This window comes from Mus caroli, unplaced genomic scaffold (genome assembly GCF_978045245.1).
Source record: "Mus caroli unplaced genomic scaffold, Mus_caroli_1 scaffold_6, whole genome shotgun sequence".
NCBI classification, from domain to species: domain Eukaryota; kingdom Metazoa; phylum Chordata; class Mammalia; order Rodentia; family Muridae; genus Mus; species Mus caroli.
The window spans coordinates 32,909,928-32,930,254 of record NW_028227261.1 but is presented as its reverse complement, the minus strand read 5'-3'; the positions used below and the strand labels follow the sequence as shown (position 1 = coordinate 32,930,254).

The 20,327-nt window shown below is 47.9% G+C and overlaps 2 protein-coding genes across 5 annotated transcripts in view; both read left to right on the top strand.

Moving 5' to 3' along the window:
• The window catches only part of Inpp5b (inositol polyphosphate-5-phosphatase B), a 62,824-nt gene extending 61,835 nt beyond the window's left edge, over window positions 1-989 (top strand). For all 3 annotated transcript variants that reach the window (XM_085838971.1, XM_085838970.1, XM_029476095.2), the window contains one exon: window positions 175-989. In XM_085838971.1, coding sequence (XP_085695097.1) covers window positions 175-290 — 116 coding nt within the window. In that variant the 3' untranslated portion in view covers window positions 291-989. The remainder of the gene's footprint in view (window positions 1-174) is intronic.
• Window positions 990-2,041: 1,052 nt separating this feature from the next.
• Window positions 2,042-20,327, top strand: part of Mtf1 (metal regulatory transcription factor 1) — a 43,094-nt gene continuing 24,808 nt past the window's right edge. Inside the window, exons 1-3 of one of the 2 annotated variants that reach the window (XM_021159258.3) lie at window positions 2,042-2,135; window positions 4,139-4,594; window positions 19,775-20,013. In XM_021159258.3, coding sequence (XP_021014917.1) covers window positions 4,190-4,594; window positions 19,775-20,013 — 644 coding nt within the window. In that variant the 5' untranslated portion in view covers window positions 2,042-2,135; window positions 4,139-4,189. The remainder of the gene's footprint in view (window positions 2,136-4,138; window positions 4,595-19,774; window positions 20,014-20,327) is intronic. The other variant, XM_021159257.3, reaches the window with a different exon arrangement.

The following is a 20,327-nucleotide window of genomic DNA, read 5'->3' as shown; positions in this document are numbered from 1 at the left end:
ATAGAGGTACATGCCTTAATCCCAGTCTCAGGAGGAAGAGGCAGGTGGAGCCCCTGAGTTCGAGGCACCCAGGTCCTGCCTTTAACACAGAGTGCTTGAGGTAGTCTGTTCTTTCTCCTAGTCACCCCAGTGTCCTAGTTGCTAAGTGGTATTTTCTGTTTCTGTCATGCACAGCTAGCATATTTGGCAGCTTACTGCTCCGGAACCCAGCTCGTCACCAAAAGCTTGACATGGCGGAGAAGAAGAAGGCCCAAGAGTTTATTCACCAGTTCCTCTGCGGTCCACTCTGAGCCTCACTACTCCTCTCCTGTTTTCCTCAAGGCAGCCACAATTGTCAGCCCCACCTGTTTCAGCTCAAGAACTGCCTTAAGCTGGTCTGAGGCTGCTGGAAGAATGGCAGCCGCCTGTTTCTTCTACCTGTTTCTACCTGAGCCTAGACCTGCCCCTTCTCCATGCCATTGGCTAGCACACATGCTGACTTGTGAAGACGTGGGGGCAATCCACCATAGCAGAACTGACGTTCCACATTCAACTCTAGTTATTTAACACAAATAGCTCCCTATTCATTTTTATTTAAAAGTTTTAAGTAACTGTACTTTGCCTTATTCAGCCAGCCTCCAGGACATGCAGTCAGTGAGTTCCCCGTATCCCGTACTGAGCATCTCATGGTCAAATACTTGGACTAACTGAAGTCCCTGAAGGAGAATGGCTTGGGCGGCAGGACTCTGCTTAGAGGTTCCTGGATAAACAACTTTTAGCCATCCCAGATGCTTCCACTGTCCAAGCCTCGAACATGTTCACGCATAGGGCAACTGCTCCCTTTCTACTCAACTCCAAGGCCTCTCAGTCGCCCCCAAAAGCACTGAAGAAAGGGGGTTCTGGTGAAACGAGTGGGATTTTGTAGGATATCCAGTCCTCCCAACTGTATATAATGCAGCACCTCTCATATATGTAATATATTTTAATGATAAATGTATTTTTAATGGTGACTATGTTTCTCTCTTTTTTAGTTATGTGTATGTGTGTGGTGGTGGTGTTACATGCATGTGTGAATGTGCTAGGAGAGGCCAGAGGCTCAGATCCCTGTGAAGCTGGAGTTACAGGTGGTTGTGAGCCATCTAATGTGGGTTCTGGTTTCAAAAGAACTCTAAGGTCAGAGCAGTCAGTTCGTCTTCTCTTCCCCCATCCTCCTCTCTCAAGAGATGTTAGTTCCTGGCAGCTAGTCCTTTGTGGCTTAAGAACAGAGCAGCTGATCTGTGGCATGCTGTGCGCCAGAGTCACTTATTCAACCTTACTCAGAGGGAATGGCATAGCAGTTTGGGCCTGAACCCTGATCTAGCCTCTAAGAGCACTGCTCCAACATAAACGTTCGAGAGAAGTCGTTCATGGGGTAAATAAGCATTAGCTTATGTGAGAGTCTAAAAATTACATTTACAGGAATATAATAGAAACACGAGAAAAGTATCTTCTTGGGCTTTGAAATATTGCTACCACCTAGTGGATTTCAAGGGTGGGTAGGATAAGTGTTAAGAGCTGACAGGGGACTGGCCAGTAGGTGGCACTGACTCTTCCTAGAGCAAAAATCCTCCTTAAGGAAGGTTGGAACCGCTAGCTCCCGCGGGCGCGTGAGAACGAGAAGTGTCTGGAGGGCTCTGCTCAGCGTTCCGGTCCTGGATGGGGGGAAGCCTCAGCCAGGTGAACTATGGGGCGTGGGTACAGTGGAGCGAGAAGAGGGATGCCGCGGGCTGGCCTACGCATCTGGAAGGCGGCGGCTGACTGCAGCCTTCCTACTGCAGCTGTGGACGCAGCTGGGGTTGAGAACACCTCGACTTCACCGCTGGTGTCGCGTACCCTCCCGCGCTCGAAACTGCCCGCTCTCTACGGTCAGCTTCCCCGTGTGGCACCCGAGCGCCAGACTCCACTCGCTCCGCCCACAGCCCGCTGGGGAGAGACGCGGTCTCAGCCCCCTGGAGAGTAGAAGCCAATCACGAACAGCAGCGGGCGCAGGGCTCCCCGGGCCTCTCCTTCCTCCGGAAAGCGGAAGCGGAAGTGACGCTAGGGACAGGTGGGGGCAATCATGGTGCCGCTGGGGAGGGGAGAAGCTGCCGCTGCCGCCGTTGCCGGGAGCCACGGAGGTAAAAGCAGAAGCTGGACTCGGCTGGGGCTGGAACTACCCGGGGGGTGCGGGACTGGGGCTCCCTGCCGTAGCCATTCCCGGCTGAGACTGCATTCCACTCACCCGAGGGACCCCACCCCTCCTCCGTTTCCATGGGGATGGGTATCCAGCCCCCCTTCTCTGTTTCCATGGAGACCCGGACCCTGCCCCTCTTCGCCCAGCTCGTAGCCCCCAGACTGCCTCGGGGTTTTTCTCTGTAGCCCTGTACTAGGGGTGCTTTCCCGGTCAGGGTCCTCATGCCAGTCTCTCAGAGGTGCTGGGTTCGCAGTCCTCGGCCACCCTCACACCTCCTGGTCTTGTTACGGAAAGTTGGTCTCTGCGTTACCGCCGAAGGTGCCGGGGCAGCCCACCTTATCTCTCCTCTCAGACACAGAGAAACGTGTATTTCTGGGGTTGCGTAAGCAAAGGTTCGGGCTGGTTCCTCTCAGATTAGATCCCTTGACCTGTGCCTGGTAACTACCTCGCCTGCTTGTCACTCCGGCTAGTAAAGGTTCACTTTGCCGACTCTTGAGCTGAAGAGAAAGTGCAGAACCAGGTTGAGAACTAAGTGATGTGCTGGTTATTTTAAATTCTCCTTTTGTGTCTGCCAAACCCACATTTGTAGAACCTGTGTGTTTTCGGGTGAAGGAGGAATCACCATTCCAGACCATGAAAGCTTCAAATTTTGGTAATTTCCTCAAGAGACTATCTTCAAAAGGAGACCGTCTGCATGTCTGTCATTCATTTTGCTGATATTTCCTGAGCTGCTCGTGTCAGTATTGCTTATGTTAAGTCAGCCTTTCGGGGCAGAAAGCCTAGTCACTCTGTACAAGTGTGTACTCTCTGGTCCAGATCATGTTTTACGATATAAATAATTAAAGTAATTTGCATCAGCTACTCCTTATTAGGGTTTAGCCCCTCCACCCCATGTGTTCTAGAAATGACAGAAGGAAGCCACCCTCTTTCTATTGTTGGACAGGCTTGTACTTTACCTGCAGTTTCTCTTTCTGTATGAAGCAGGAAGCACTGGTCCCACTGTAGAAAGGCAGGCACGAATGGGTTGCCCAAGCAGTAAAGGGCAAAAGGAGGACTTGGAGATGGTTATGTTTACAGTGTTGTTTCTGCACCACCAGCTACATGAGGCTGTGGCACTGCCTCACGGTGTGTTTGCGGGGAGGGAGGGCGTTGGGACGAGAGCACCTCACTGAAGGTTTGTAGCCACTCTTTCTTTAAGCAGCCACCTGTTTGCTCTTTTATCCTCGTTAGCTGCATAGATCCATCTTTAAAGTATGTGACAGTAGAAGGTCTTGTGAATGCCAACTTTGAATTTTTTTTTGGGGGGGGAGATTTGCTTTTTCCTTGTCAGTGACTGATTGTGTCAGATTTTAAGTATTTCCAAGGAAGAAAAATTTTTTTTTTTTTTTTGCTTTGGTTTGCCTCTGTGTGAGTGTGTGTGTGTATGTTTTTTATTCTTTTTTTGTTTGTTTGTTTATGTTTTTCGAGACTGGGTTTCTCTGTGTAGCCCTGGCTGTCCTGGAACTCACTCTGTAGACCAGGCTGGCCTTGAACTCAGAAATCCACCTGCCTCTGCCTCCCAAGTGCTGGGATTAAAGGCGTGGGCCACCACTGCCCGGTTTGTGTGTGATTCTTACTGTGTATCTCTGGTTCATCTGGAATTCAAGAGGATCCAGCTTACTCAACCTCTCAGGTGCTGGGGTTAAAGACATTCACCACCATTCCTAGGCCTGGATTGCTCTCTCTCTTTGTTTTGAGACAGGGTCTCACCACCAACTCTGGTTGGCTTGGAACTTGATATGCAGACAATGCTGGCCTGGAACTCTGAGAGGTCTGCCTGCCTCTGCATTCCAAAGTCTGGGATTAGCACTTTGCTCTTTAAAATGAGGGAAAGTGGTCCCTAAGGATCCCCTGAGGACATAGGTGGGTCTTGGGCTGTGGTTCTAACTCTGGTGTTATCTATTGCAGAAAGGCCGTTACCTTTTCATTTCTCACAATTGGGCTGAGCACACGTGAGCCATGGGGGAACACAGTCCAGACGACAATATCATCTTCTTTAAGGGAGAGGAAGATGACCTAACCCCGCATGACAAGATGCTCAGGTTTGTGGATGACAACGGACTGGTGCCTTCCTCATCTGGAACTGTTTATGATAGGACCACTGTTCTCATAGAACAGGACCCTGGCACTTTGGAGGATGATGAAGACGACGGACAGTGTGGAGAACCCTTGCCTTTTCTGGTGGAAGGTGAAGAGGGCTTCTTAATAGATCAGGAAGCAATGTCCCAGGGTTACGTACAACACATTATCTCACCAGATCAGATTCATTTGACTATAAACCCCGGTTCCACACCCATGCCAAGGAACATTGAAGGTGCGACTCTTACTCTGCAGTCGGAATGTCCAGAAACGAAACGGAAAGAAGTAAGTAAAGCCGCAGATGAGGGCCCGGTGTGGCTTTGGGGCAGCTCCTTCCACATGGCGCTGGCAGTTTTAACTGGGGGTTAAAGGAGCTCCCGGGCTTAGAGCCTTCTGTAGTCTTACCTGCCAACAACACATCTGCCTCCTGTTTTGTTGCGACTGCTTTCTAGAACTTTCGGATTGTATGGCCACATTGTAATTGAGGAGTACCACACATTGTAATATCTCAGATTTGCCTCTCCAAATCATAAATAAAATAGAAATTTCACCAAAGTGAATTCATGTTTATACTGCGAAAGTAACAGCATGGCTTCTCTGATAGCCAAGTGCCTAGATTTGTGTGTAATAACTAGAGCTGGCTGTAAGTCATTTGTTTTGGAGATGTCTGTAGGAATATGTTTGTTAATTTAGTGAGTATTTAATGGATAGTAAAAGGAACTTTGTATAATCCAGGCAAGAATCCACAAAAGAGATGAGGTAGCTAAAGGTGGTCACACTCACGTTCAGGAACTGTGCATGACGGAATGCCTTTCAGGGTAGCTTGGAAACCGGAAGGCATCTCTCTCACAGGTTGTAGTTCTGCATTTGGATGAAAGGAATGCTATGGCGTACAGGCAGGAGTGGTAAACATCACCCAGGAACTAGTGCTGCAAGTTAATGTGAAAAAACCAGGTCCCTGGCAGTTACAGTGTTGAAGACTAATGCAGGTACCGGCAAGCAGAAATAGGCTTAATTTTCTGAGGAAACAGTTTCCTTTTCTGATGCAATGAAGGTTGGAAATTATATACAGCTTGTACAAATGACTGCCTCATGACATTTGTCTTTTCCTTTTTAACCTTAGAATCTCAGCATTAAGGTTTCAGTTAAGGGTGGAATGCCTGCCTACCATTCGGGAGGGATTGAGCCGAAGGTCGCAAATCAATGAATAAGAAAATACCTCAGAGCTGTAAATACTTAGAGAGACCATCATGTCCTCCCTCCCAGTGCACAAAACAATCCCTATAGCCTTGCTGTCTCTCTTCATGGGTCTGTGCTTGAAATCTTCCAGAATGGCAAGAGCACAGGGTTTTACAGCTCAGACCAGTGCGTTTGTTGGCCTGTTCTGCTAGCTAAGGAGTGTTTGCTTGTGTAGGACTCAAGTCTGCCTTCTTGTGCTGCTCCAGCCTCCGGTTCTGTCCTGAGAACCGTTCTTCTGTGGGGCAACCTCACATACTTAAAGGTTCATCATGGTTTTTGGTACAAGCTAGCCATCTACACTCAAAATATCTTTCTGATGGCATTTCTTCCCAGCCACCCATCAGTTCGGTTGCCTTTAACTGAAGGAATTCTAGTTTTCCAAAGTCCTTTTAAAATCCAGAGTTGAGCATAATCTCCCAAGAGTGAGTCAGCCTGGCCAATCGAGTGGCTCTTATCTCTCTCTTCATCTGGACACTGAACTATAGTGACTCTGTCATCTGTGTTTTATTGTCAATATCTCACTGTTGGCTTGTGCTTGGAAACCTCTAGAAGAGTGGTTCTCGGTTGAGGGCACTTCTCCCCCCCAGGGAAGATCAACCCTTTCCTTTAACAATTTGATTGTCACAATGGGAGGTGCTAACTGGAATCCCTAGGTAGGAGCTAAAGACATTGTCTAGTACATAGGACAGCCTCTGACAAATACTTACCCCAGATGTCTGCAGAGCTTGGATAGAGAGCCCTGTTCTGCCTTATCATGGGCACAGCTGTCAAGTTATGTGCTGGTGCCGGTAGACAGGCTTATTGTAAGCCTTTGGAGTGTCTCTATACTGACCTTCTCTTGTTGGCTTCAGCCGGGTATGTAAGCTTGTAGGGGTTCATCTGCCTTCAAGTGACTGTTGTTGCTGTTCTTTTTGAGATGTCTCATGTATCCCAAGCTGGCTTCCAATTTGCTGTGTGGTTAAGGTTGACCTTGAACTCCAGATCTCCTGCCTTCCACTTTCCAGTGCCAGGATTACAGGCATGCACTGGCCTCACAAACATGCCAAGCAAGGTGCTGTAGGTGATGGCGATTTGCAGGATAAAGATAGAAGGCTGATGTTAAAGTGGTAGACACACAGGGTGCCCGCACTGTATTTGGGAGCTGTGTGGTCAGGCAAGCCTTCAAGGTGGTCATAAAGATATGTTCAGTTTGAAGAAAAGCGGGGCATGGATATTTCTCAGAGATGGAGACAACATGAGCAGAGAAAGGAAGGTAGAAAGCAGAGGTCCCCTCAGGGAGCAGCCAGCTGTCCCCCTTAAAACAGAGTTACTACATATATCTTGTCTTCTGGTTTGAAACAGTATTGCTATGCACGGCCGTTTTTTACAGTGTCTAGCCTGCTCCCCTCTTGTCCTTAAAGACTGTGGTCTCTGTTGCATCCAGTCAACTCTCCCATTATAACCCAGGATCAGTCATAGACAGAGCATAAGTGGGGTGGGGGTGGAGCTCAGTCAGGATATCACGCCATAAAGCCCTGGGTCCCATTCCTAACACCACCGTAAAACAAAAAGATAGTATGTAAATAAAGCCAGAATAGACTTTCTGGCTTTAGTTTGTCAACCCTTAGACTAGAATCCAGAGAGTAGAGGGAATACGGATGGAAAGATAGCAAAGGTTCAAATCTAGAGAGCAATGAAGGCTTGCTGAGGGTTCATGCTGTTTTAGAAGCAGTGGGAGCCTTGATGATTTAGGAGCCAGGAGTAATGTGATTAAAGAAGCAATTTAGAGCCAGGCGTAATGGTGCATGCCTTTAGTCCCAGCACTTGGGAGGCAGAGGTAGAAACAGATGCAGGAGAGTCTCTCTGAGTTCGAGGCCAGCCTGGTCTACATAGTTCCAGGACAGCCAAAACTATATAGTGAGATCCTGTTTCTAAAAAAAAAAACAAACCAGTAGCATTTTAGGAGGAGTGCCCTGGCAGCGGGCAGGGATCTGGGAGGCAAAGAAAGCCAGGACTTCATGGCCTGCTAGAAGACATGAGTTTCATTTAACTGATGAAGGGAAGAATCTAAGACTGGGGGAACTTGGGATGCTGTTGGAATTTGCATAAGGAGCCCTGAGTTGAAAGTCAGTCTTCGGTTTTTTTATCTAAATATTTCATTAAAAGATTCATCAGGGACTAACTAGGCGTGGCGGCCCATATCTTGAATCTTGGCACTCTGGAGGCAGAGGCAAGTTGATCTGTGAGTTCAAGGCCACGCAGGGCAACACAGTGAAATCCTTTCTGAGTTGCTGTTGGTTGATGAGTGGGTGAAGAACCTACCTTGGTGGATAACTTCAGATATGCTCAGGCTGCATGCTGAAGACAGTGGCTCCTCCACCCCCTACCTCCCCACCCCCTGCTTAACGGTGAGTGAGTCTGGTAACCAGAATTGGGTCAAGAAGAGGGAAGTTCGGTGGGGAAATGAGTAAGTTTGTTTGGCGCGTATTGAATGTGTAGCCCTTGGGAATAAGGAGCAGAGGTGAGACTTACTGGAACTGTAGGTCTGAAGTTAAGGAAATGACGGATCCTTAATCCCTGTGGGGCAGCAGTGCGAACAAGGGAAATGGCTAGGGAGAGAGAGAGAGAGAGAGATAACAGTAGTCAAGGGGGTGGGTGGAATGTGCTGTTCTGGACTCTGGATCAGGAAGGCTGACTTCCTGTGTGACCTGAAGAGGGACTGAGTAGCCAGAGAGGATAGTTCTGTTGCTTGTTTGGCTGTCTCTCACATTTTGAAACGGCCTTTAGTTGAGCCCAGGATGCAGAGCGTTTAAATGAGGGAGAAGTGAGCTGGGATGAGAGATCAGGAAGCAGAAAGCATTTTGTTTTTAAAGTTTGTTATTCGGAAGAAGAAGAAGAAAAAAAAAAGCATTGAGACGGTAGCAGTTCACAGGCATTGGAATTTTTAAGTTTAGAAAGTTTGAGCTGGGGCCGGCCAGTGGTGGTGCACTCCTTTAATCCCAGCACTTGGAAGGCAGAGGCAGGCAGATTTCTGAGTTCAAGGCCAGCCTGGCCTACAGAGTGAGTTCCAGGACAGCCAGGGCTACACAGAGAAACCCTGTCTTAGAAAAAAAACAAAAAGAAAAGAGAAAGTTTGAGCTGGCTGTGGCGGCTCACGCCTTTAATCCCAGCTCTGGGGAAGCAGAGGTAAATGGAGTTCTAGGCCAGCTAGGGCCACATAGTGAGACCCTGTCTCTCAACTGATTAATAAGTTAATTAATTAAAAGTTTGGACGTAGTTAAGGACCCAGCTTTAGGCCGCCTGGTTAATGATTACTGCTGAGTGTTGGTGATAAGCACGTGTTTTGAGAAATGTTACGTAGACCCATAGCCACGCTGCTTCAGAATTTATCAGGACATTTGGTTTGGTAATAGCTAAGAAAAAAGAAAATACAGAATTTTCTAATGCTATAAGCTAATGCTATAAAACATTTTCCAGGGCAATAGTAGAACACATTTGGGGGGTGGGGGGGAATGCTGACCTAGGCAGAAGAGAAGCTTGGCGGGAGGGAGAGATTATGCAATCTGATACTAGCTGTCCCCTTCCTGTTTGGTGCTCCTTACCAATTAGTAAACTTCTGTTTGCAAGCCTGACTTGCCCCAGTGGTTTCCTCAGGCCATTTAATCAGGACCAGGGCAGGATCAAGGATGCTATGAACTTTTTGCCAGTGACTGTGGGTGTATGTGCCATCCACCGTAGAGGTTCTTCCGTCAGTTTTAACATCTTCTACGTGAGTCCTAGGTAGAAGAGTCTATAAGCTAGACTTTCTTGAGTTGGGTCATTTCCCTGCAGCTTGGTAGGTTGGGGGCTGCCGTGGGGATCAGGAAGGAGCAGCGGCCGTGGCCCTAGTCTCTGGGAGCCAAACATCCAGGCTTGCCTTCCAGAAGCACACTCTCACCTCAGTCACTGATTGACATGGCTTTTATTTTGGCTTCCAAATCCACTTAGTCAGCTGGAGGAGGCTAGTGTTTACCGATGATAACAGCTGCGTGATCGTTAACCACTCTTGTCCCTGGGACCTGATTTAAGCCTGGCCTTTTTTTTTTTTTTTTTTCTGCATGGCATTCCCAGGTACTGCTCTTGAGAAATGGAAGCCTGTGATAACTACTCAGTCTTCTTGGCTTCCTAAGCCGCTTAGCTTCTGAGTCAGATGTTAGCCTGACTTTCCTGTTTATTCCCCATCGTTCCTTTGTCTTCTTTAGTGTGCCATTGACTTTATTGATTGCTTTATTATTATTGTTTTTCATCATGCTTGTCTTGCGCAAAGACCAAGCCAACCAGAACCTTGCCACATATACCGTCTCTTCCTACCACAGGCCCTCTGGGCACCCTGACTCTTCCTTCACAAAATACGTTCTCAACCTTACCGCTTTCTCCCTGCTGGTTGGTAGCTTTTGAGAGGTTCCGTCAAAACATTATCTTTCCGCTCAGACACCACCCATCTGACTGGAGGGCTTCCTGTCCAGGTTGCTAAGCAGCTGTTCCTCCTGGTGGGTTTGAGTGGTCCCTGGTTCCCCAAACTTTCTTGCATCTCTGTTCTTCCAGAGAACTTGCCAGGGGCCATTCGGTTGCCTGCTTGCCTCCTCTGTCAGCACCAGAGTGGGGAGCACAACGCATCCTCCACCGTTACCAACCTTCCCTCTTTGCTGCTGACCAGTTGGGAGGGCTCGTAGGTCAGACATTTCCATGATGCCCTGAATCTTCCAAGCATAATGAACAAAATATAATAAAGCAATAAGGAAGCCAGCTGCACACTAAAGGAGGCAAAGCACTGACTGGGAAAGAAGGGTCTTTCTTGCAAGAACGCAGTTCAGTGGTCTCGGATATTTTGCTCCCAGGTATTCTAGAGATTGGATTGCCTTCGGAAGCATTCTGAAAGGAGGGAAGAGATCTTTCTCTTGCCTGGTCTTCCTCCTCCTCCTTTTCTTCTTCTTTTTTTTTTTTTTTTTAAAGATTTATTTATCATATCTAAGTACACAATGTAGCTGTTTTTAGACACACCGGAAGAGGGCATCAGATCCCGTTACAGATGGTTGTGAGCCACCATGTGGTTGCTGGGATTTGAACTCAGGGCCTTCGGAAGAGCAGTCAGTTCTCTTAATTGCTGAACCATCTCTCCAGCCCCCTTCTTCTTTTACTTATTTATTTTTTAATTTTAGATTAAAATTTTTTGTTTGGTTGGTTTGGTAGGTTTTTTGTTTGTTTGTTTGTTTGTTTGTTTTCTTGCTTTTTGAGGCAGGATCTCTATGTAATTCTGGCTGTCCTGGTAATTTTGGCTGTCCTGGAGCTTGCTATGTAGACCAGGTTGGCCTCAAACTCATAGATTCTCCTTGTCTCAGCCTCCTAAGTACTCGGATGAAAGGTGTGAGCCACCACACCTAGCTGAATTTCCTTAGCCTGACAGATCTTAAGTAAAAATAAATGGGTCAGAAGTGGCATGCCCTGGACCCACAGTGCCAGCCCCTGGCAGCTAAAGCAGAAATGGGTTTGAGACTGGGCTGGACTACATGGTACTTTCCAGGCCTGCCGGGTTACAAGGAGAAAGCCTGTCCCAAGAAAACAAAAGGGAGCAAAACAAAAGGAAGGGGGTTTGACCCTAGTGGCCAGAGCCTTTTGACAGTTTGTCCTTTGTTTTAGGACTGATTCCAGTCTTGTTTCTCAGTGGTATCCTCCGGGAGTGGAGCCATGCACTCAGATGCTTGCCTGTGCTGGAGGGGAGCCACCCGCCTTCCACTGCACACCACGATTACATTTCTTCACAGCTCGCTGTTCAACTCCCACAGGATTGCCATTCAGACGTAGGGCGGAAGAGCCTGTCACTGACTGGAAGGGTAGTGCTAAGGATCCATTCATTTCCCTCCAAGGTTCGACTTAACCGACGTCAGACGTCAGGACTGATAACCGTCCAGCGCTCAGAGAACAGCAGGGAAGGCTGGTGGGCTCCCTGTGGCTCTGTTAGAGTCCAGAGCAGAATGTCAGTTCCCTGTGCCACCAGGTGAAGCCAGTTTGTTAGCCAGCATGTCTCCTCGGTGTTAGCATGTGTGGTGTTTGTCTCTCTGTCCCATCACAGAGGCCCTCTGGCCAGGCAGAGGGACATGTTGGTTTTACATCACACGGGTTTTTTAAGTTGGTACCTACTGTAGGTGTTCCGGGTCTTAAGCTGATCTTTGACATGGACTGTGTCAGGTACTGCTCACATCTTGTTCATGTGAGAATGGGAGAAAGTGCTTGAGTTTTAGAGCTCGCCCCTTATTTAAGTGGAGCTTTTTCCAAAAGTGGATTCTTTGAAAGATGATTTCTACTTCGGTATCTATCGTCTTTGTGTTGTGGTGTGTTTTAGCTGTGCAGCCTCAGACAGGCTGCTCTCCTTCCTCATTTGTAAAATGGAGATAAAAATAGCCCACTGCGTCCTTCTGTGAAGACTCAGTGAGATGTGTATATATGAAGTGTAGATCAGTATATGCCTCAGATGTCAGGCCCCACGTCTGGTGCATCAGTTGTTCAGTTGTATGTCCTCTTGCTTTTTCTTGCTCACCTGTGCCCAATGGATCAGAGGTCATCTCCAGTTTCAGAAAGGTTAGACATGTTGAGGCTTCTTTGCTAGAAACAGTTTTGGGAAGCCTGCTCTTCTTGAGACAGCTGTAAATGATGTTAGGAGGCAGAGACAGACAAATCTATCAAAGTCAGTCTGGGCTACATAGTTCAAAGCAAGTTTGCAACTCTGTCTTGAAAGGGGGCGGTACAGGTTGGGGATGCGATTGGGTCCTGGGGAGCTCACAGATCTAATAAGCTGAACTTTCGTATTAACACCACTGTCACTGACGGGCTATTTGTTTAGGAGAAGCTGGGAACTGAGCCTAGGGTCGGATGATGCCAGGCCAGGGCTCAACCACTGAGCATACCAGCTCTCTTTTCTGTTTTTTTAAATTTAAGTTTATTTATATGTATGAGTATTTTGCCAGCAGGTATGTCTATGCCTGGAACATGTGGAGGCAGAAGACACCTGGTCTCCTGTAACTAGAGTTGCAGCCTCTTGAAAGCCACTTGTGGGTGCGAGGAATCGATCCTGGTTCCTCTGGAAGAGCAGTCAGGCCTCCTAACTGCTTAGCCATCGCTCTAGTTCCTCTCTGAGACAGTTCTTAGACAGATGTGTGCATGTTCTCCTAAGTTGTTCCGACCGGCTTGGAACTCACGCTGTAGTATAGGGAGCGTCGCGCTGGAACTTCCTTTCTGTATCTTCAGATGAGCCCTCAGACCAAGCTTTTAACAGGGTTAGTGAATGGGGCTGTTTTGCCACGAGGAATCTTTTGTCCTCATTCTTGGCTTTTTTAGTCTCCTTGGTACCAGGCCACCAAAAGTTACTCCCATGGTGGACATTTGGGGCACCAATATCCTATGGCTAAAAGTGAAGGCTTAAGTATAATTCTATATTTCACCCTTTAAACAGCCATAAAATAGACACTTTTAGATGTTACATTTTTAAAGAGGAAAAAAAATTGAAGCCTAGAAACAACAATTCCCAGTACTGAGAGGCAGAGATGGGGGAGGATCCCTAAGTGCTCTCTGGCTGTAGAGTCTGAGAACTCCATAATAACGTGGAGGCCGGGTGTGGTGGCTCACACCTTTAATCCCAGGGCTTAGAGGCAGAAGCAGGAAAATCTCTGTGAGTTTGAGGCCAGCCTGGGACACTTAGTAAGACTCTGTAAATAAATAAGGTAGAAGACAAACAATACCTGATGTCAGCTTCTGTCTTGTGCTCGCTCACACACAAGTGCACACACCCTCATACACACATGCCCCGTGAGCACACACTTGCAAATAGAAGTATCCACTTCAAGTGGTGAAGCTGAGACTTGAACTGAGCACTGTCTGATGCTGAAGTCATTGCTTCTTATGATAACACAGAAGTCTACAAAGGTGGTACTCAAGATGTAGCCTTGTCTGCTGATACCAGGGCTGAAAAAGTGGGCGTCCTTCGTTCTGCACGGGTGGAGGTGTCAACACAGCTCTGGAGAGTGAGGGACGGATGAATTCAGCTCTAGTGGGCATTGAAGAAAGGGAGTTGTTCAGAGCTCTTAGAGTGGTGATTTGGAATAGAAGAAATCACTGGTATTATGGAGAGCAGGTTTGCTGTGGGGAGAAGGGACAGGACGTCACTAGTGATGGAGAAGAAAGGGCAGAGGTTGATGTTTTCCCCGTTTTTTTTTTTTAAGATTTATTTATTTTATGTTTATGAATGAGTACATTGTCATAGTCTTCAGACACACCAGAAGAGGGCATCGGATCCCATTACGGATGGTTGTGAGCCACCATGTGGTTGCTAGGAATTGAACTCAGGATCTCTGAAAGAGCAGTCAGTGCTCTTAACCTCTGAGCCATCTCTCCAGCCCCTCCCCCTGGGGGTTTTTGTTGGCCTGTTTGTTTCTCCTTTTTGGAGACTGGATCTGGCTAGTCTGAAACTTGCTGTTGAGATCAGCCTAGCTTCAAAGTTAGGGCAATCCTCCTGCTTCTGCTTCTGCTTTCTGAGTGCTGGGATCAAAGGCTTACACCAGCAGCCTCAGTCAGGAAAGCGGGTTCTGTAGCTGTAGCCACCATCCAATCGTTAATTTATGAGTGTTCGCCTGCTCTGGGCGCACAACTCCTCTCTTTATTGTCCCGTGTACAGTTGAGTTCTTTCTTCCTGACTCCCTCTTTCTTCCAGCAGAAGTCTAAGCTTTTTTCCACTCTGACTTTGAGAAGTTTTGTCATCTGAAGTTCTTTTCTGCTTGAGCTCATCTGCACCTGTCCTCCTTTGCCCCTGTCTGTCGCCTGAGCTCTGTGATCATCTTCAATAAATGTTTCTGTTTCAGAACTGTTCAGAACACTCTGCAAATCTTAGCCCTCTTGCCTCCTGGACATGCGCAGTGTTACACTCCATGCTTAGCGAACTCACTCCGGCCTCTTAGTGCTCTTTGGCAGAGTCCCCCGCAGCTGTCTGAAGCCACACGGGAAAATTAAAGTCAGAGTTAGAATTTTAACATTCTTTGAAAAGCAAGTTTTCTTCATCTCCAGTGGAGTCTCCAATGAATTATGTCTCCCCATGACAGGTAGTGTCATTCATTTTGACAAGCAGACTACTTGTATGTGACCCTTCCCCGAAGTCTTTGGAATCAGCTGGGCATCTCCTCCATAGATAAGTTTGCTGTGGCCCAAGCCTCAAGTCCTGTGTTTGCATACTGCCCCATGTGCTCATAGCCATATGAGTGCAGCTCAGCTCCTTAGACTGTGTTCTTGCCTGTCCTAATTCTCCTCCTTGACAGCATGGTCCTCTGCTGCTGCTGCTGCTGCTGCTGCTGCTGTTGGCACCAAACCTCGTATAATTCTGGAATACAGTTCCTCAAACCCATAAATGCTGACTTTTAGTCTTATTAAAGGTACTTGATATATGTTGAAGCCATGACGACATGGCAATTTTTTCCCCTGCTCTGATCCCATTTGAGGAGGTTTAGCTTTCCCTTTGTGTGAAAATTGTAGCTGCTTTAAAATAATTCTGAGGTCGCCGGGCGTGGTGGCGCATGCCTTTAATCCCAGCACTCGGGAGGCAGAGGCAGGCGGATTTCTGAGTTCGAGGCCAGCCTAGTCTACAAAGTGAGTTCCAGGACAGCCAGGGCTACACAGAGAAACCCTGTCTCAAAAAACCAAAAAAAAAAAAAAAATAATAATAATAATAATTCTGAAAGATACCCAGTGGTGTTGCCATTTATTCCAGATGAAGTGAAAAGCTGATCATTTATTCAGTTTATTATTGAGAGAAAAGGCATCTAGTACCCAACACCACTCTTTTAACAGTTTTTTTCCTTTTTTTGATATGCTGGCCTTGAACTTGAACTCGTATCCGTTCTCCTGCCTCAGTCATCTTCTGAGTGCCGCCTGCCCGCCCGCCCGCCATCACTGACTTCCACTTTGCCTACCTTTCAGTGCCTTTCCAGTCTGGGTGCCTTCCTCACTTTCTGTCCTTGGCCTCTCTCCCTCTCTAATCTGCCAAGTGTTCCTGAAAGCATAGTTGGCTGACTGCTTACATTCTGGCCACGGCCCTGCCGTTCCCACGCTGGTGCTGTGGCGGGGAGACCGAGGGCTTAGCCATTGGTGGCCTTTGCTACATTTGACCAGGCTGACATCCTACTCAGAACTTCCTTTCCTGCTCGATAGATAGTCTTGGGGTTTGTTTGCATGTGTATGTGTATGGCGTACATGTTTAGTCACACATGTGCAAGTGCACGTTGATGTCCAGTGTCCTCCTTCATCACTCTGAGACAGCGCCTCTCACTGAAGCCGGAGCGCACCAAGTCCAGTTGACCAGCCAGCTGTCTGCCCCTGGCGATCCTGTGTCTGCCTCCAGAGTCCTGAGATTATGGTGCCCGGCCCCCTCCAGTGGCCATGAGGTTTTATGTGGTGCCAGAATCTGAATTCAGGTCTTCTCAATTGCACAGCAAAGCAAGCACCTCACCCACTGAAACGTCTCCCGGGCCCACCACTTATGAGTCTGCCACTACTTTGCTAGCAGTAAGACTTGCTGGGTTTGTTTCATTCATTCATTCAAAACATAAATGGAGTGAGTGCCACTTCTTTGCAAGGCTAATCTCTGAGGTTATGGTCCCTGCTGTCATGCAGTTTAAGTTTAGATGAAAAGCAGTCATTCATTCAATTCAGTAAGAATAATGGAAATTATCTCATCTTAATTGTATCTTCTATTTTAAAGAAAAGCTGGTGTCTCTTGGCTGGGGATTATTTCTGGAAACACTACTTCTTCTCAAGCATACGTGGATACTCTGTCTTCTTATGTAAAGGGATTGCAGTGTTTGCATGCAGCCTGTGTACATTCTCTTATACACTTTAAATATTTACAACATTTATTTGTCTGGAGGCACATGTGGAGGCCAGAGGTCAATTTCATGGGTTTGTTTTCTTCCACTTTTACATGGTATCCCAAGGATTGAGCTTGACAGCGTCTGTCGCTGAGCCATCTAGCTGCTGGCCTCCTTCTGTTTACGTACGTTAGCTTAGTCTACTCATGATGTGTTCAATACAGTATAGACGCGTTAGACGTTGCTGGGGGAATAATAGGTGGTTCTGTACATACTCTGCACAGGTACTTCTTTGTAACTGTAACTATTTTCAGTCCCTAATTGGCTAAGTCCATGAATGCAAATTTGGAGGGCTGGTGGCCCAGGGAGCTGTGAGGGCCTGTCACACTGGGACCTGGGGCTAAGGACCAGTCTCTTAGAACCATGTCAGCTGCTGTGGCAGCTGAAGAGTGAGGCTCTGCTCTTCTCTCAGCACGGTGATGAACTTTATGATGGAGATAGTCCCTGCTCTTATCCTTCAGTGATGGTTGAAGTTTCCGTTGGTAAAGTTAGTACACAGTCATGAGAGGGAGATTCCCGATGTAAGTGAAGTGTCGGGTGTGCAGGAAAGGGACACGGTACTGGCTTTTAGAGGAGGGCGCTGTTGTGTGGACATGGAGAGGTTGTGGAGGACCTGGGAGGCAGTGAGACTTGAATTAAAGCAAGAGTCTCGGAAGCCAGAGAAGGGACTAGACCTTTCCAGGGATAGAGCACAGGCAAAGAGGTGGGAACTGAGACTCCCTGGGGACCAGTGTGCTGGGGTGAGTAGCTCTAGGCCTGCCGTTCTGCTCTCCTGGATCCTGGGTCACGGAACAAACAGAGCGTCGGAAGGCCTGGGAATACCCTGACTATCCTGCCTAGACACTGGGACTCTCTCCGGGAGAGGCCATGTGGGGCATTGTTTTAGAGTTGCTCTGGCAATGACTTCAAAACTAGGCACCAAGACTCACGCCTGAGTGATTGACTTCAGGGAACACAGAGCATGACCTGTGTGGCAGTGAGAGGCTCCCGGTGACTCTGTGAGCAAGCACTTGTGTAAGGTCCTGTCAGTGGTTGGAGGGAGGAGAGGAGGAGAAGGGGCGGGGTAGGAGGAGGAGACAAGGCCCCTCCCATCCCTATCTAGCCAGCTAGCTGACAGGCTCAATCCTGTTTAAACCCAGTTTGTTTTCATGTAGCACTGGAACAGTGAGTGGTTCTCAGCCTGTGGATCTCGGCCTCTTTGGGGGTCAACCAGCTCTTTCACAGGGGTCGCCTAACGCCATCAGAGACCACAGATACTTACATTATGATTCATAAAGAAGTAAAATCCGTTAGGAAGTAGCAATGAAAATTACGTTGGGGGCTGGTCACCACAGCGTGAGCAATCATATTACAGGGTCTTGGTGTTGGGAAGGTTGCCCTAGAGTGAAGTAAGAGAGCTGTTTGAGGGGAGGGGTTGTTGAGATTTCTGTTTGTTTGGTTCATGGTGAGGGAGTGATTCAAGACAGGGTTTCTCTGTGTAGCCCTGGCTGTCCTAGAACTCGCTCTGTAGACCAGGTTGGCCTCTAACTCAGAGGTTCACCTGCCTCTTCCTCCCAAATGCTAGGATCAAGTGTGTGTACCACTACACATGACTAACTTTTGATTTCGTATGTGTATGTGTGTGAGCATCTGCTGAGGGCAGAGGCTTCAGAGTCCAGGAGTGCCAGGGCCTGACCACAGCTCCTCTGCAAGAGTAGTGTGCGCTCTTACCATGGAGATCTGTTCAATTCCCGAGAGTGGTTTTTATTTGTTGTTTTCTGTAAGGATTGAACCCGAGACCCCAAGCATGCTAAACAAACACTGAGCCACAACTCTGGCCTCAGAGTGTTCATTTTTAAAGAAAATCTCTCAGGCAACCCAGACTGGTTTCAAGTTTTCCGTATAGTTATGATGGTGGCATGACCTTGGTTTATTATTTTATTTTTGAGGCAGGATCTCACTGACTGACCTGGAACTCTTCCTAGTAACCAGAGTGACACCAAACTAAGAGAAACTCCTCTGCCTCTGCCTCCGCCTCCGCCTCTGCCTCCCAAACGCTGGGTTTAGGGTGTGTGTAACCACACGTGGCTAGCCTTGAACTTTTGATCTGACTGCCAGGATTGCTGACACACCCAGTTTGTGTATGTCTTCTTGGGGATGAACCCAGGGCTTCCTGCAGGCCGGGAAAGCACTCTACCCACTGAGCTCCACCTCGGCCCAGCTCTTACATTTTTATTGCTTTTTGAAAAATCAAAATAATATTTTATAACATAAAATTATATGAAATTCAAACTTGTGTCCATGTATGGACATTTATGTTTTGGGGACATGGCAGTGTTTGGTAATTTGCTTGTGACTGCCTTAACATGGAGGGCAAGTCTTGCATAGTGACAGAAACCATAAAAAACAAAATATGCTCTCTTTAACACTTGAAAGGAAACTGTTCACCCTTGCCATCAACCATTCTTTGATCAAGCACCCTTTCTGAGACAGTGGCCATCTCCTCCCTGAGGCTTTGTCCCTCCAGCCAGACTATTTTGTCATTTCTGTTCCAAGAGCAAACGCAGGGTTCCCATCATGTCTGTCTGTCTGTCTTATTTTGTGTGTGTGTGTATGATGGTGGCAGTGGTGGTGGTGGTGGGTCAAGACAGATTCCTTTTGTATCGCCCTGGCTGTCTTAGAACTCCCTTTGTAGACCAGGCTGGCCTCGAATTCACAGATATTCACCTGCCTCTGCCTTCTGAGCACTGGGATTAAAGGTGTGCACTACCACGATCTGGAAAATTATTCCTAATTTTTACAGTAACTTTTATTTTTTTTTAAATTCATTTTTATCATTTTTAGTTACGTATTTGTTTATGACTGTGTGTGAATATATGCAGGCAGGTGCAGGTGCCTGCGGAGTCCGTAGATGACAGATTGCCCTGGAGCTGGAGTTATGGGCAGTTGTGAGCTGCCTGATGTGGATTCAGAGAATGGAACTCGGTCCTCGGCAAAGCGTGCTCTTAACTGTGGTGCCATCCCTCCAGCTTTAATACAGACAGATTTAGGGCTTGGGTTGTAGCTCAGTTAACCAAGTGCTTGCCAGAGTTCACTCCTCAGCACGGCATAAGAACCTAGGTGGGTGATACATGCCCATAAGTAAGCACTCGGAAGGTGAAGACGGGAGGATCAGGAGGTCATGGTGGAGATGGGAGGATAAGGAGGTCGTGGGCTCCAAGTTTGCTGTCAGCTTGTGCTTTATGAGACCCTGTCCCAGGGTGGAGAGGTGAGACCTGGGCAGTTGTTTTGTCTCACTGATGAGGTGTCCCCTGTCCTCCGTCAGGTAAAGCGGTACCAGTGCACCTTTGAGGGATGCCCTCGCACCTACAGCACAGCAGGCAATCTGCGCACCCACCAGAAGACTCACCGAGGAGAGTACACCTTCGTCTGTAACCAGGAGGGCTGTGGCAAGGCCTTCCTCACCTCCTACAGCCTCAGGATCCACGTGCGAGTGCACACAAAGGAGAAGCCATTTGAGTGTGACGTGCAGGGGTGTGAGAAGGCGTTCAACACACTGTACAGGTCAGCCTCCCCGTACACACCGCACAGGTCAGGGGCCGCAGAACGCCCTCCTTGCGTATGACAGCTTTTGGGACTTTGAAGAGCACCGCTGTGCTCGCCTGCTTAAAATGCAGTCAGAACTTACTACTTAAAGATAGATGTACCGTGGGTTGGGTGGAAATGTCGGCACATCTGTATGTGGATTTGCATCTCAAGGAGGGACTTTGTGCCCTTGGGATGTTCGTAGTTGATATAGAGTAGTCTTCACATCGGCACTAGCTCAGGCTGGCACAAACCTCTGCCATAGCCTTCTATCCTGAGAGGTGGGAAGGTGC